The sequence below is a fragment of the Colletotrichum tamarilloi genome (genome assembly GCF_030869305.1).
Source record: "Colletotrichum tamarilloi strain Tom-12 chromosome Unknown Scaffold_18.1, whole genome shotgun sequence".
NCBI classification, from domain to species: domain Eukaryota; kingdom Fungi; phylum Ascomycota; class Sordariomycetes; order Glomerellales; family Glomerellaceae; genus Colletotrichum; species Colletotrichum tamarilloi.
Window position 1 is genome coordinate 18,940 of NW_026849401.1, and position 17,565 is coordinate 36,504.

The window sequence follows — 17,565 nt, forward strand, 5'->3', positions numbered from 1 at the left end:
TGAATGACTCTGGCCTATTCTTCGAAACTTTGAACTCAGTTACTGAACTGCATGTTTTGTACTTAAGAGCAAGGTCGCCTTCCGTCGCAAAACCTCCGGCAGTGTGTTTTTGATGGCCTATGATTGACATAGTTACCCACAGTTATGTGACCTCACCAGCACAAATTGTGGAGATCAAGAGCGGACATGTTAGTCCGGATGGATAATAATTCGTCATTGAAATGCTCTGATACATGTGTCCCTTGAGTCAATGTGGGCTTTGCTCGGTCGGTCAGAACATGTAGTTTATCTAGCGGGTCATTCGGGTGATCGTCTTCTCAGCTGAAGTCCAGGCTCACTTTAATTAGTTCTCGGTCAGGGGTCAACTCGCCTTCTCAAGTAGAGTATCAATCTTGACAGTCTCTGCAGGCCATCGGACCTGTCCAACCAACAGATCAGACGCTCCACTTTGCATGCAGGAGTCACCAATAACTTGATCAATGAGCATCAGCTTGCCCTACCCATATTTCTTAAAGCGGGCTCATGATCAGTCTCATTCCCCTGCGTTCAGGCAAGCATCTTGACGTCAAAAAGATGTAACTAAGCCAGGTGGGGTAAAGAGCCTTCAAAGAGTCTCCTCAGTAACTCTAGTCTTTTCAGGAAATCCCACAACGGGCCCAATCTGTTTGTTTGTGGCAACCGGCCGGAGAACTTCGTCCGCGACTTCGTGAGCTATAGAATCTTGAGGGTTTTGACATGGCTTGACATGTTGTAAGGCAGATCGGCTCCATCGTAGCCACTTCAACTTTGAAGTGGAGCTCGCCAAGATGCATATGAGGAAGTGGTGATTGACGAGGACGCTAATCACTATAATGGTTGAGGTAATACTAGTAGGACTGCGATAGCCTCCATTCTCGATGAAGAGAAGTCTGTCTATTGATACCTTCATCTACTTACTCGAGGAGCCCACTCGAACCATTGACTTGCTTCTTTTTAGTCCCAACCACAAGTTAGACGCTCGGCAGAAAGGGCCAGGCTGTGTATAACCTGACTTGGGTAGACCTCATGGTTGTACAAGTGCATTTCCTATCAAGGAGATTTCTCCATGTGCCAGAAAGTAGTCAGTTACCTGAGTAATCAGGTATCCAATATTACTATGCGCTGTGCTTCGACCTCTGAATGATTGTTCCGTGGTTTGGAGGGGTCACAACATCATACCATCCTAGTACGTTGAAACGAATGTGGGGGAAACACTACGATAAGGGACTTATAAAGTCTAGATTTAACAGCTCTCCGGGCCATTCAAATCATCTCTAGTCTTACAAGGCAGCAATGATAGCATTGCATAGCAAGCGGCGGCTAAAATCCAAGGAAGATCTTTCGCCAATTGATCTTCTTCTTTCCATTCTCAGTAGCAGTTGTTCCGTAACCCTCTTCTTGCACATTATGCTGACCAACGATGGAAAGGAAGACGTCGTTCAACGTCGTGGGACTGACACTTTGATGCTCGATGCCCAAGATATCCTTGTTCTCCTCTAACATCACGATAAGTTGACCGATTGCACTTAACTGGCAGTTCTCCCTACTCTGCATCTCTCTTCTGCTCTGTTGGCCCAGCCGAGATCTTTGCAGCACATCTGATGCCGTGACTGAGAACCGTAACTGGCCGTGAAATGTTTGAGACTCCACTTGGGCTGGGGGAAATTGCTGTAGAACCCAGTCTCGCATGCGATCCATCTCTTCCGATTTCGAGTGTGGAGCAGTGCGGCTGACCAGATGAACATATAGTGAGTCTCCGAAGCGGCTTTGAAGCTTCTCAACTTCACCTATGGCTAACATGCGTTGTGCGATAATGCCAGCTCGGTTAGCAAGTGCATCAGCCTCTTCCATGCTGTGGGTTGTCAAAAGTATAGAACGACCTGGCACAATTGTGCTGAGTGTTCGCCACATGATGCGCTTCGCAGCAGCATCGAGGCCTGAAGATGGCTCGTCAAGCAGTATCACCGACGGGTTCCCTGTGAGGGAGATCCCGAGGGAGAGTTTACGCTTGTTGCCCCCTGATAAGTTTTGCGCCATGACATTGGCATGGGCATCGAGGCCGACGGCACGCACAACGGCTTGAACTTGCTCCTCAACATCGCCAACTCCACGCAGCCTGGCGTAATGCCGGAGATGTTCAATGACAGTCATGGGCTCGACCGCGTCGAACTGTGGACACACTCCGAGATTTGCCCTGGCTCGTGCTCTCTGGTCGGTGACGGAGACTTGCTCGACGAAAACATCGCCGCCATTACGGCTCGGTTGGATATCACCCCGGATCAGTGAGATGGTCGTCGATTTTCCGGCACCGTTGGGACCGAGAAGCGCGAAGACTTCTCCCTGGCGAACACCGAATGAGACATTGTCAACAGCAGTGAAGCTACCGAACTTCTTCGTCAGATGTTTGACCTGAAGCCCGTCGCTGTTCGTAGTCGACTCGACCCGGAATAGCTCGCTGGCAATCTCTGGGTCTTCGTGTGCTTTTTCAGCTCCGTCGCTGGAGTTCCTGCTGCGCTTGAATATCGCAGGTAGCTTGTTCCCACTGTCGTGGTAGAGAAGAATGCCAAACAGCAGTATCGCCTGCAGGACGAGGTAGAGGATTGGACCTCCATACGCCTTGGTCGCGCCTGGATATCCAAGACCGGTAGCGGAACATGCCAATGAGAAGGTATTGAGACCAATGAGAAGGGCTCGGAAGACGGATGTGACGGGAAAGAAGGCCGAGATAGTGTAATGTCCTATCAGAATGTTGCGATCTGTGACAATGGACGGCGAAAAGGTGACGATGTAGAGAAAGGCGATCAAATAGATCGCAAAACCGACACTATTGTAGGCCATTATTGCAGCAAAAGTCGCAACTTGGCTGTTGGTGAACAGTGAAACAACATAAGACAGCAGAATCGAGGCGATGCCGTACAACAAGAACACTGGAAACAGGTAGCCAGGGGCGTACCAGATGTCTGAGGAGACGACCAATATGATAGCTGCAACCAGGAGAGGGAGAAAGAAGACCCCGAAGTCGAAGATGAGGTGCGACGTCCATGTAGATAGCGACCGCACTCCGCTGGAGTACTGCAAGCCACGAGCGTGGCTGTGTCTCTCAGCGTTGGGATACAGTCCAAAGAACGACGGAATAATCGAGCAGACGATGCTGAAAAATATGGCCAACTGAACTGTGGATGAGGTCGAAGAGGGGATGACGCTGTCAAATGGGGTGTATGTGGTCGCAATGCTGATATTTGTCTTGACGATACTGAGCAGGTTCTGCATGATGACCGCTGAGAGGACTGTCCCTGTTCCCTCATTATCTGCTCGGTAGGCAACTGTTGAGAGTGTGTCTGGGCTGCCGACCCAAAGCCCACCTGGAGTGACATTCTTGCGATGGCCTTCCATGTATCGCGTTAGGTCGGCGTAGGTGGCACTTTGCGCAAGTTCGGTATTCGTGGAGCTATTGGGTCCCGGAAGCAAGAAGCCAAAAAGGTCGCCAAATGATGAGCTAGAGAAAGAGGAAGAAGGACCAGCAGCGATAAGAGCTCGGTCAAAGGCCTTTCTGTAGTCATCGAAGCCTTCTGCAGAAGCTTGACTAAAGTCTGCCACATCGCAGCTAGCAGGGCTCTCGTCGGCGATAAGGAGCTGCATAATTGCTGCTGCAACGATCGGAACAAGAAATACGATGGCGTATGGAACCCAGTTGGTCTTGAGTAACGTGAAGCGTTTGCGAATCAGAGTAGGGATTTGCTCAAAGATTCCCGTCTGACGGCCAGATTGAAGTCCCAACGAGTCTTGTCCACCACTAACAATAGACTTTTCTGTGAGGCCTTTGCCAGAGTCGACTGACCCATGGGCTCTACCCTGACTAAGGGGTTGAAGACCCTCCCCTTGCACCTCATCGGCCACATTGAGGAACACATCTTCAATATTTGGACTGGAGATGCGGTAGGAAATGCTTAGAGTCTCAAGGTGACGGATTACATCGGCGGCGATGCTTGATGAGGGAGCAGTGTAGATGATGGTATTTGATGCCACAGCTAATGTAGCGCCGTTTATTTCTGGAGGAGCTCTCAAATCCTTTGCATTGAGGACATGGATACGGTAGCCGTCTCCGAGAGCGTTCTTCAGGGCTACAGACGAGCCTTCGGCCTTCAGGCTGCCCTTAGATAGTATCGCAATGTTATCGGCAAGTAAGTCGGCTTCGTCGAGGAAATGCGTCGTCAGAATGATGGTCCTTTTGCCACGTTCCGAAAGAAGGATGTCCCAGATCTTCCGTCTTGAGAGCGCGTCAATACCAGAAGACACTTCATCAATGCAACAGACGGCACTTCCACCAGTCAGCATCATGCCAAGCTGGAGTTTGCGCTTTTGTCCGCCAGACAGATGTCGTGATTGGGACTTTCGCTTTGTCAATAGGCCAATCGAGTCGATCAAGTGCTTGGAGTCCTCCTTGCTCGCAAGGCTCCACGGAGACTTGAGCTGATTAAAGATCGTGATGTGTTCGGCCACGGTGAGCTCATCCCAAAGAACGTTCTTCTGGGGCACGATACCAATCCCACCAGAGGCATCTATAGAGACACCGCCATGGTTGAACCGGCTGATCCCAGCGATGGCATCGAGAGTCGTGCTCTTTCCACTTCCATTGGCACCGAGAAGTGCTAGGATCTGGCCCCTCTTTGCCGTCAGATTAAGACGATCAATGGCCACTGTAGGAGCACGAGGCTCAGATATGAAAGAGAACAGCCGTCGAAGAAAGCTCGGGCGATAAACTTTGGTCAAGCCGTCAATGACTATAGCTTCTTGTGGCCGGACACCGTCACCCTTGTAGATTTTACGACTCTCAGAGCCGACTCCATGAATTTGACGTTCAACGTAGGCGGCAAGCAGTGGGTAGAAAAGGAACTGCAGGATCAGGAAGATCCAGATTGCAATGCCTGGAAGGGTAGAATTGCTTCCTGGTGGTGTCTTGAGAAGATTCATCGGTTGTCCCTCGCCCTCAAATCGCGCCATGGATCTTACAAAGAAGACAAAGGCGCATGGGGTGAATAGCAGGCTCAAGACAGCGACGGCGACAGTGTTTGGGTTGGGGAGTGCCTGTGCCAAAACACCCATAAGAACATAGACCAGAGAGTTGATGACACCGGAAAGCTGAGCCTTCTTGAAGAATGTCGCGCCGAGGATGGCTTGCGAAGTAAGAGCCAGGCCACCAAAGATGAAGAAGACTAGAACAATACCAATGCTAGTCTCTCTCCATATCATGCTCCTCGCTATGACCGATGCTACGACCCAGCCTGGGAAGTAGATTGTGGCGAAAGAGTAGAAATTTGACAACATGCGGATGACCTGGGGCTCCCAGTCATAGCGAGTGGACATCATTGAGTCAATGAGTTGAGAGAGCCCCTTTTCTCGCTCAGTTGCGACGTGACCGGGCAGATGGTAGCTAACGCCAATCAGCGCTAGGATGAAGGAGACTGCCAGATAATCGATGAAAGTCTTTTGGTATTTCCTCCGGACGCTGGCTTGTCGTTCGTTTTCGGTCTCGTCGGTGAAACCCCACTCCTGGACGTTCTCGAGAGACGCTGAACTACCATTTGTCGAGTTCAGGCTGGCAATGGCAGAGTCGACGGCATGTTGAAGAGGGAGCGTATATACTTGAACATCACTGTCATCGTTATTGACCTTGAATGATGACCCAAAGACTCCATCCCCTCGCAACGTGTAATTCCAAAGGCCTCCATCACCCTCAGTGGGGGAAGAATGGAAAACGACGGCACCGTAGCAGGTAGTAGTCGCACGGAAGGATGAGCGGCAAATGGAGCCAAGATCGGAAGGATTTGTGATTGTTGTTGAAATTTTCCCGGCTGCAGAAACCTGAGCAGAGATTGCCGCTATTACGCGGTCTACATCGCCGCCTGATAGTCCGCTATTGACGAGAACTACAGTGTCACGAGAGCCATCAGAAGCGGCCAGGCCTTCCGCTAGTGATCTTATAGGTCGAGGATCTGCAATTCCAAACTCGTTCGATGGGCTGTTGAGATTCTTGCCAATGCCGAGGTACACTGTGAGTATGATTGGTAAAAGGATTGCGGTGTAGATTGTTGAGACGGGGTGGCGGGCGAGGAGTATGAGGAAGTTTTTAGTTGAGAGCACACCGACTTGGCGCCATAATGCGGACTTTGGTGCCGCCATGGCAGAATTGAGCGGCAAGTCGGCGTCAGATTGCCGATCGTGCGGTGATATAAGGGGGAGTATAGTTGTGGGAGTCGGTAAGGTGGTTTTCTGCGATACTGATGGAAGAAAGTCGCCGGCAAAATGTTTGAAAACAAGAAGATGGTATCTTTGGATATGTCGGACGAATTCCCCGAGGAATCATTGGCACGTCACAAGATATTTGAAGGGCCATAGAGATCGATAAAGAGCCAGGAGTCAGGGACAACTTTATGCCAAGAATGGCACCTCCATGTCAGCATAGCTATAGGGCTAAGCGATACAGATATATCTGCCCAACGGTCATGGTGGTAAGCGAGGACGCCTTCCTGACATTTGCTCTTTTGGGACATTCAAGAGGCTTCGTCTGGCCAGGGAGCTGCACGCATCACAGGCTAGAGCAGGAAACTGGTGCAGGAAGGACATGATATGAGAAAACCTCAACAGGGGCTAGATGAGGCAGACACTCTCTGAAATCGTGGCAGACAGGTCTCATTGGACAGGTCTCGATGTGTTGATGGATGGCGGAGGATTCCACGTGCATCTTCGCGTCTTCGCTGGGCCAGCAACCACTTCTGTAAAGTGCTAGACTATGTCTGAATGAACTTCCAATTGCCTAATGTGGTTAGCATATGACTGTCAGATCCATCAGCCACCGATGCCGCCAATGATGGCATTAGTTCCAAGCCCTAGAGAGGCACAGTTCCTGGATGCCTGGGATTATTGGGGTCTTCGTGCGACCTCTAATTGCCCTTTTGGGAATCGCTTTGCTTTGCATACCGCCCGACTCACCAGTCCCATGATGGCTACTTGTTCGAGCCATTGACAAGCATGTTCACCAAGGGCACGAGTGCAATTGATGCAACATTATTGATCTTTTGTTTCGATTGGCATTGCCGTTTACATTAGCACGTGGTGGCTAGCATCGCCAGTGCTCAAGTCCATCAAACGGTTGCAACAAAGCTGACCACAGCATTGCCAAATCGGTGCTCACCATTTCGTTCTCTGCATCAACAGTGTGACGTACTAATTTCGCGATTAAATTCTGCACATCAGGAGATTTAAGAGTGCTTCTTTCCGCACTGCATAACGTATTGCCCTGTCAGGCGGAAGCCTTCAGGCCATCGCTCCCGTTTGATTTGAGGAGGTGGAAGAGTGGGATCGTTATATACTCAAAGTACTCGACCTGATTTTGCTTCCATTGGCATTCCGTGTCTGGTTTCTCTATTAATACCAGGCCCGCGAACACCAGTGTTCGAGGCTAGGTCGCTTCGTTTTACTTTCCCACCTGTGTCAGAGATACGTAGTACTGTGTCAGAGATAACCGCCCCCACACCGAAAACTCGGCATCCACAACACTCATCTCAGATGTGGGTATAGCTTCATCGGCCCTCTGGCGCAACGGTAGCGCGTTCGACTCCAGCTTGAGACTCCTCGAGATGTTATCGAAAGGTTATCTGTTCAAATCAGGTGGGGGTCAGTATGTGCACACGCTGAGCGCAAGCTTTTTGCCTCATTGTGTAACTTAGTTATCTACCAACCTATGGAGAAGAACATAAGGAGCCATAGCAGCATAAAACGTTAGTAAGCCTTCATCATCTTGCAAGCAACATACAGTAACGACTCCAAAGTGAGTATACTGGAGTCTCAGCCATGTGGAAAATGTTCTTCAATACTTATTGTGGATTAACTAGGGCTACGTTTTATCTACCCTTAACCAATGTCACTAACCGAGATTGACCGAGACTTACTAAAAGGACCGAAAACTATCTCATCGTTACTAAGGTAAAGCAATGGCCTGTCGTCCCAAGGAGCGCCATTCGTAATTGATTATATGGCCTTTATAAGATAATAATCTAATAATAATCATGTAAAGTTAGTCCCTTAGCTTATTTATTCTTCCCTCTATAACCTTCCTCTTATATACTTTTTCTTAGTACGTACTGTTAGTGCGGGTTACCGCACTATACTAACCCCCTTAATAAAGTTATTTTCCTCCTTTTTCTCTCCCTATACTAAACCTAATTAGCTTAGGTAACGGTTACTATACGCTATTATAACTACTACCCTTATTAAATACTTTTAGTACTTTTTCGGGCTTTATTATTATTATTTAGTTTATACCCCTACGCTCGCTTATTAAAAGGCGTTATATTTTAGACTTTATAAATATAACTCTTATAACCCTTAAAATTACAAAAGTTTTAATTATAAAACCTAGGCTAAATACGTTAGTTACTGCGACGCTATTTAAATTAATAATAATATAATTATACCCTAATTGCGAGATACGTTTAAGTAAGATTATAATTATAAATAAGATTAAGACCCGTTTTTCGAGCCTCTATTTTATAGGGGATATTACCCTTATTATTATTTAAAAGTCTTTTTAATTATTAAAAAACTTTAAATACGCTATTATTATAAGCTTCTATATAACCGAGCTTAAGGCTTTATTTAGACAATTTTAGTATTTTTTAATAAAGACCTCTTATTATAAACTTAATTATAGAACTATACTAGGCCTCTTTTATTTTAAAGTACTTATATAGGGCTCTAGTTATTAGCCCTAGGGCCCTATAGCTCGAACTATAAGTATAGAAAGCGACTTATAAGAAAGAAATAAAAACGTACTTTTCGTTCCTATTTATAATACTTATATTTTTATTTAGCTCGACCTTAAAAACTTTTATTATTAAGCCGAGGCGCGGTTTATTTATAAAAAAGTTATTAAGAACTACTTATTTAAAAATAAGGATATTAGCCCAATAATTAAGATTTTAATTAGTTACGTACTTATTTTAAAAACCTTAAGAGTACGATAGGCTATATTTAGTTATAATACTTAGTTATTTAAACTCTTTAATATAATTATTATTAAGGGATTTAAAATTTAGTTTATTTATATTATTAAAAGTATTAAAATACGGATCCTAGGCCTAGGTAGGTAGCCTCTTAACTTTAGCTTATTTATTTAGGACGAAATTAAAGCTATTATAAAAATAGACCCCCTTTACTATCGGACCTCGGGCCCGATAACTAGTTTATGTATTATATATATTATATTTTTTATAAAACTAACTAAGGAGCTTTTTAGTATTTTTAGGTTAGTTAAAGTATAGTTACTTATATACTGCCTATTTTTAAAATAACACTAGGTCTATTTAGATTAGTATAGCTTTAAAAATTATATTAAAACTTAACGCTACTATTATTATAATAAGCTAGGATATAATAATAACTATACTTTAATAGTCTTTTAATATGTAAATTACTAAGAACCGTACCTAAGTAATTATGTAAACTATTTTATTTACTTTTAGAAGAAAGACGGGGCTATTATTTGCTAAATATTTTAATAAAAAAAGCTTTTTTATAAAGCGGGTAGGGAGCTTTATATATAAGCTACGAAGCTTAACTCCCCCTCTTCTCTCCCGAGCCCTACTCCCGCCCCTAGGCTAGAGCTTAGTACGGAGTTCTTTAATACTTAATTTTAAAATAAGCTTATAAACTTATAAATAAAGAGCCTTATTAAAAATATTATTTAAGGATTTATAATAGTTAGTATTATTATAAGCAACGCTAATAGACCCCCTAAGTAAGAATAAATATAGCTAATTATTATAAAAGTAGACGGTATTATAAATTTTATTTTAAAGAGCGGCGATTATCCCCCCTTTAAAAAATAGGGCTCTAAGCTCCCTTTAGAAAATAGTTTAGAATATAAAAAACTAGCTCTAAAAAAGAAGAGTAAATATAAGAGCGCTACTTAAAAACGCTCTATAACTATTTAAAACTAATGTATATAATACGTACTAGGATTAAAATATTATAAACTAATATATAGAAGAATGGGCGTAAGTATAATTATGCCCTAGTTATTACTAAATTTAAATAAATAGATATCCTATTATTATAAGAGCTATAGTATAGTATAAGTAAGTTATAGAATATTATAAAATCTTATTCTAACTTTATTTTATATTTACTAGTTTAGAGTTAGGATATTATATTAAATAAGCTACGGGTTTTAATATATATCCGACGCTCCCTTTCCTATTTAGTAGTATTTAATATTATAGAGCTTTTTTACTAGGATATACTTGGAGTGCGTATTTTAAAGTACTATATCCTTAACGTTTATTACGTATTTAATAAGAGGTATATATTAGTAGCTTTTAATTTTTAGACTTTTTTATAAAGGGTCTTTATTATAAGGGACCTGAACTCTCGCTATACGAATTAGTAGCTAGGGATATTTTTATATATATTTAGGAATTACTTAGCTAACTAAATAGACGATTACTATTTTATTATCCTAAACCTTATAGGGGTCCCTATTTATAAAGCTAGTAACGTACTCGACTTTATTATTATTAATATTCTGCTAGCCCGTACTTAGATTACTAGCTATATTTATATTAGGTTAGATTATAATACTCTTATTATAATTATCCTCCTCTTTGCTAGCTTAGGTAGTATATATTAGTTTAGAAAAAAGAAGCGGAGGATTAGTTTAGAAAATATATTTTAGTTTATAGAGAAGGTAGAGGAGCTAGCTTAGAGTATATATACTATATACGATTTTATATATAACCTCGATCTAGTTATAGAGAGCCTGAATATTATTTTTTAATATACTTTTTTTATTTTTTTTATTTTATATTATGCGGGGAGTAGGGGGACGAAATAGTAGAATAAATTTTATATTAAGATTAATAAGTATTTTAAAGTAGTATACGCGGCTGATTTTTATTTTATTATTATAGCTAAGGTTAATAAATAGTATAATAGTACTATATAGAGCGCTAAGGCTACTATATAGGCTAGAATAGTTATTTTTATTAAAAAGGATTTTAATATATATTAGATTATAAGTTAGAACTAGCTAAGGCTTTAGGTCTAATCCCCTCTTTTATAAAATAGTAAAATTATAATTACTAAGCTTATTAAAAAGGTAATACTTTTTTAAAAGAAACTTTTAGAGCGAGCGATTATAAAAAATAATATTTATTTTAATTCTATAATATACCCTAAGTAGATCTTATTTTAGGATTTAATTATTTATTAGTACGAAATAGAAGATATAGTATTAAGTATAAGTAATATTATCCCTAGTGCAGATAATATTATAGTTTTTATATTACGGGCTTATTAGCTATATATTAATAAATACGTTTATTATTTTTACTAATCCTATTTTATACTCGGGTACTATTTTAAGGCCTAGCGGGACGCTAAGGTAGTAATAATCCTAAAGCTTAATTAGGATATATATATATATAAGGGCTAGTGCCCGATTTTATTATTAACGACTTTAAAGAAGGGTTTAGAGCGCTTTATAGCTAGGAGGATATTTTATATTATAATTACTTAGGGCGTATTTTATTTTTAAATAGCCGGGGTATTATTTAAATAATTAGTTATTAATATTACTAGCGTAATAGTTTATAATATATAAGCGGCTTTTAATAAGAAGCTTATTATTATCCTCGTTATTATAAATATTAAAAGAGCTTTTAACTTAGTTTTATATAACTATTTATGTAACTAACTTAGGGTATAGGGCTAGTTAGAGAATATTATTACCTAGGTTTAGTATTTTAACTAATTATACCGTGCCTCGGTTTATTATAAAGGATATTAAATATTTATATCCCCCCTTTTTTATAAGCTACTATAGGGGTTACCGATCTTATTTTTTTTTTTTTTTTATATATATTAAATAAATTTATTAGGTCGGCCCGGAGTTAGCTAGGTTTAGTTATATTAATAACTACGCAATACTTTACGTTAAGAAAGACTTTACTAAGGCTACTTTTTAAGTATAATAGATTTTTAATAATACTATTATTTAGGGTAGTAATAATATTATCCGACTTAATTTTATAAAAACCGAAGTTTTATATTTTATAAGGCGTACTTTACCCTAGGCTAGAGATATTCCCTTTCCCCTTATTTATTATAGTAATAGGGAGATTAGACTAAATAGAAAAGGTATTATAAAGTAGCTAGGTATTATTTTTAATAAACGGCTATTTTTTTATAAATATATTACGGATTATTAAAGTAAGGCTAGGTTTATAGTAGGGTATATTAAAGGATTTAATAAGGTTTTTAAAGGTATACTTCTTATTATTATATATAAGGTAGTATATATTATAGTTATACTAAAGGCCCTCTACGGTACCGAGCTATAGTACCTAGGCCTAACTAAGTTAGTTTTTAAAACTAGGGTTAATTTAAAAATATGCGCCCGATTAGAAATATAGAATGGGCTAAAATTTATTATTTAGACCCTCTAAACCTTTATTAATATTACTCTAAGAGGATCTTTTTTAGTATAGCGAACTACTCTAATTATAGTTTTATTATACGAGGTTAGTATATTACTAATTGAGCTCTTTTTAGATTTAGTTAGAGATTACTATATTATTAAACTATTTATATTAAATTATTATTACCCCCTAGTTTAGAGAATTTGTAATTATAAGTTACTTTATAATTATAGAAACCCCTCTTACTTTATTACCCTTACCTAGGTAGTTAGTTAGGTTAAACGGCCCTTATAGCTAGCCCTATTACTTTACGATTTTTTAATTATATAGAGCCCCGGTAGAGTATAGGACCTTACTAAGTTAAAAAAAATACGGAACTATTAAGAATAGTATAAGTCGCTCCTAGTTATATATATTATAGTTTATACCAATAGGTTATAAACTTCTCTAGAGGCTATGGGTTATAAATATATTATTTATTATAGCCCGTAGTTAGTTTATTTTAAGTATTATTATTTACCCCGGGTAGAGGTTTTTAATATTAAAATTAAAGGGGCTATTATTAGTTTTTGCGCGGCCTTAAGGCTTAAAAACAGAGATATTATAATTATTATTATATATTTAGATAACTAGGTTATTATTAAATACTTAAATAGTACCCCCCCCTCTTCTTTTTAACGAGCTATTTTTAATTTTAGGGAGCTTATTAAGAACGTTAAGATCTTTATTACTTCTTACTAGATACTTAGCTATAAGGGTATTATAAAGAACGAGATAGTAAACTGCTTAGTTAAAAAGGGTACTATTATAAGGACTTTTAACTTTTACTTATACCCTCTAATTATTACGTATTTTAGGCGCCGGATTAAGGAAAAGTAATTAGGCGCTTTTTAAAACTAGTAGGAAGAATACTAATTAGATTTTTATAGGGGATTAAGACTTTTTATTAATAGCGGGCTAAATTTAGAACTTAAGTTACTTATATAGTAGTAGTTTTATTAGCTTTTATTAGTTAGGTTTAGTTATAAGGATTTTGTTATATATTATTGTTTATATTATTATATAGATACGAACCTCTGTTACTCGTGCGGAAGGGAGAAGATATTTAATTATATTTATTATTATTAATTAGTTATACGTAGGGGTATATTATAGTTTGCCCGCGCTAAGTTTATCTGGGGTTAGTTTAGTAAAGATTAGTTTATATATATTATAATATTATAGAGCTCCTGGTTCTATATTAATATTTACCCGAGGTAACTTAGTAATAGGGATCTAAATCCCTATTTTTATATATATATATTAGAATTGGGCTAGTACTTACGGGATTAGTTATAGTAATATTAGACCCGTATTTATTATTAAATAATATAGTTATAATAGAGGTCTCGGGGTGCCCCCCTCGGCTTTTATATTAGTAAACTAACGTAATAGGACGTATTATATAGTTTGCTTTTTAACTAACTATTTAGGGAAGTTTTTTTTGGGCTAAACCCCCTTATATAAGTAGGTTTATTAGTATAGTAATTAGCTCCCCTAGTAGATATTAATTTTATAGGGCGAGTACGTTAGTATAGCTCGTTTAAATAGGATATATAATAAGCTATATACTTTAATAGCTTTATAAAGCTTACGTTTATTTACGGTACTATTATATTATAATACTAGTATTAACGTTATTTATTTATATTATATTACGTTATATCTCTACTTATATATTTTATAACTATATATTATTTTCCTTAACTTATTAGAGGAATATAACTTCTTACTTTAAGTAGTAATACTTGTTATAGTATAACGAGGGTCTTTTTATAAATATATAGAATACTACTTAGCTTATTTTTTATATTATTAGCGTAGTACTCGAACTTTACTAAGCGTAGCTACTCTAAGTTATAAAATATTATAGAGGGCTATATATAAGTAAAAGGGTTAAATCTTAGATTATATATTATATTATTTTATAAGAGGGTATTATATAAGTTTTATAAGGTACTATATATAGTTATATAATTTTAGTGCGGTATAGTCGCTTTTTACCTTACTTGAGGATATTACGGCGTAAAATAGGATAAATAAAAATAAATAAATAAATATTCCTCCCTCTACTGCCCCTCATGTTGGGACTAGTGACCCCTAATAACGGAGGTCTTAAGCTACTGGCTGATAGTGAGATCTTGTTTCTTTTTATTTAACTTATTTCCAGCTTAGACTTTCTCTACGTCTGGCCACTAAAAGCTGGCCCAGAAGACTTCGATGTTCTATATTCCTTGCCCGTCACTACATCTGTGGCCGGATGTCTCCTTGAACCGAACCCAGGAGACGGAGTAATCCCGCCCTTGATGGCCTAGATGATGGTCCGAGCTTTCGGTGCTGGCCCGCAACCCCGCGTCTCGAAGGTCGGAGCTTCGCTCGGTACGCCGGCAGGCATTCGAATACACCCTGAACTTGCCTTATATATGTAATCGGTCATGAGAAGAACTTTGAATTGACAAGATTTAGTCAGTGAAACTTCTGGGCCTTAGCCATTCAATTACTAGTCTTAAACAAAACACCATGATGTCCCCACGCGCTCTGGAAGCTCTTCGCAAGTTCACCTCCTGTGACGTAAGTGCATCTTTGGCCAAGGTCGTCGATCGGCCGGCTTCAGCCATCAAATCTTATCAATATTGTATCAAAGTAGTCAATAACATCTGGGTCAGATTGGGGATGCTCTTGTAAAGCTCAAATACCCCCAGGGGGGCTTTCTTGATGGGATCCGCATGTTCTCGCCGGGCGCGTCAGGACGCGTCTTCGGCCCCGCAGTGACCGTCGAGATGGTGGAGATGAGCAATACCGCGGCGCCCAAGCTAGACAAGCACTTCGTCGACCACAATCAGGAGGGCGGCATAATGTACGTCCAGCAACCCAAGGGCTTGCCTTCGGCTTGCTGGGGCGGGCTGATGTCTACGAGAGCAAAGTATCTCGGGGCGGAGGCTGTGGTTATTGATGGTCGCATGCGAGATGTTGGAGAGCACAACGAAATGGGATTCCCCGTGAGTTTTCTTCCTCTGACAGTAAAGGAGGGGATGGAAAAACCTGACTGCTTTGGTTAGGTGTTTGCGCAAGGCACTTCGATCCTCGGATCCAACACTTTCACACGGGCTTCAAGAGTCAATGTGCCGCTCCAATTCAAGGAAGACCTTTGGATCAATCCCGGCGACATTCTGGTGGGCGATGCCGACGGCGTCGTGGTTACTCCTGTTTCTCTGGTCGAGAAGGTGGTAGCTCTATGCCAGGAAAGGGCCGAAGTTGATGAGAAGATGTTTGTCGAACTGAAGAAGGGGGCTTCCATGGGAGACCTCATCAAAAGTGTCCGGAAAGATAAATGACTGTTGTCAGATAGGTAATACTTAGCAGCTTGCAGTGCAGCCAGAAGTTCTCACGCTTTATACAACGTCTTATTGCCACTGTAAAAGCTTGATCGCTAGACCATTCCCTTGAGTTTGACTTTCACGACATGTTGCTTCTTCTCGAGCCCCGGTTCGACCGCGGCCAATCTCATCAAATTCTTCACCGTCCAAAGATATGGCTTGGATTCTGAACCATTAGCAGATCCCACTCTTCATCTGAGAGCCAAGACCTCAGGCTCTTGAGCCACGCCGCATCATCTACCTCGAGATACGGCGTCTCCCTCATGGCAGCCTCGTGTGTCCGGACCTTCATTCGCGGCGTATGCGGCCAATCGCTGCCCCACAGCACCCGGTGCTTGTTCGCATCGACAAATGCGCGCACTAGAAACTCCACATCCGAGTATCCTGGGCTGTCGTCGCTGATGCGATACGGTGCGCTCAGCTTTACCCACAGATGGCCGTCCCTCACTAGTCTCATCACGGCGTCAAATCCTGGCTGGGTCGTCGGGTCCTCGTGATGTTCACCGGGCAGCAGACTTGTCGCCTTCAGCAACGCAAAGTGATCTGTAACCAAGATGACGCCTTGCGAGACTATGACGTCTCGGACGAAGGGCTCCAGCGTGGTCCAAAACTCGGTGCGGGTCGTCGTCATCGTCAAGCTCCATGGGAGCGATAGGTCTGTAATCCTGTTCAGATGCGAACGCAGAGCAACTTTCTGTAGCTCGACATCTTCCATAGCCTTGAACTGATACAGGTTCACGCGAAGGCCGCGGACACCCGCTCTGTGCATCGCAAGTAACTCCTCGTCTGTCGTCGTTTCAGGATCGATAACGCCAACGGCCCGAGTCTTTTGGCTTCCGAGCCGGGGGATGAACGCCTTGAGAGACGTGCAGTCATTCCCGTAGGATAATCCATGTGTGAGTACAGATCTCGTGATGCCTAAGCTTCTTTTGAATTGTTCAAACGCGGCAATCGTCGCGGGCGGCGGAGTTAGATGCCTGTTTGGGCTGTAAGGGAAAGATTCGGCTTGACGACGACGAAAGTGCTTGAATTAGCGGGTTTTTCGTTGATGATCTGGCCGCCAGAAAGAAATTTTCGCATGACAAGTAGACCTACGTTCGAAGATATGGTGATGAGTATCCCATCCGCCGCGCGGGAGCAGAACGTGTTGTCTCTCCTCAATCGATGTAGCAGAAGGAGGCATCGCAAAGGAATCAGTCAATGCGAGAACGTTTGCCAGTACTGGTGAACGGCAATGCACTCGTGGCTTTGATCGGCGACGAGGGCTCTCCCAGCCAACGACGCCATCATTCATATAACAGTCATCTTCACTCGGGTTCCTCCGAGCGGTGGTAACAGTAGCACGGAGACGATGGTTTATGCCAGCACTACGGTAGTTAGAGAAAGCAGACACAAACACGCATCTTCGACACGTTCACGCGACAAGATCATCAATTGTCTGCAGGTGAACAATCGAGGAAGTTCCTCCAAAGGAGCTATCCGTGTGAGAAGTATCCGGCTGGCGGATTGCTCCGTCAATATCCGTACGGGAAACGAGGACCCCGTACGGGTGCCAGGTGGTAACAAGACAAACCTGCTCCATAGGAGACTGGTCAGAGCGTCTCCGTGGAATGCGTGGAAACCGCGGATTCCACGCGATGCGTGGAATGCTCCCC

The 17,565-nt window shown here is 41.5% G+C and overlaps 3 protein-coding genes across 3 annotated transcripts; 1 reads left to right on the forward strand and 2 right to left on the reverse strand.

Annotated features, from left to right (window-relative positions):
• Positions 1 to 1,338: 1,338 nt before the first annotated feature.
• CTAM01_06411 (ABC transporter) lies at positions 1,339 to 6,198 on the reverse strand (the record flags this gene model as incomplete). The annotated part of the gene is made up of 1 exon (XM_060522438.1): positions 1,339 to 6,198. One exon carries the CDS (start codon positions 6,196 to 6,198, stop codon positions 1,339 to 1,341), a length of 4,860 nt encoding a protein of 1,619 aa, XP_060382697.1.
• Positions 6,199 to 15,056: 8,858 nt separating this feature from the next.
• Positions 15,057 to 15,868, forward strand: CTAM01_06412 (uncharacterized protein; the record flags this gene model as incomplete). The annotated part of the gene is made up of 3 exons (XM_060522439.1): positions 15,057 to 15,104; positions 15,200 to 15,532; positions 15,593 to 15,868. The coding sequence occupies 3 exons, from the start codon at positions 15,057 to 15,059 to the stop codon at positions 15,866 to 15,868; spliced, it is 657 nt and encodes a 218-aa protein (XP_060382698.1).
• Positions 15,869 to 16,049: 181 nt separating this feature from the next.
• Positions 16,050 to 16,679, reverse strand: CTAM01_06413 (uncharacterized protein; the record flags this gene model as incomplete). The annotated part of the gene is made up of 1 exon (XM_060522440.1): positions 16,050 to 16,679. One exon carries the CDS (start codon positions 16,677 to 16,679, stop codon positions 16,050 to 16,052), a length of 630 nt encoding a protein of 209 aa, XP_060382699.1.
• Between the last annotated feature and the right edge of the window lie 886 nt (positions 16,680 to 17,565).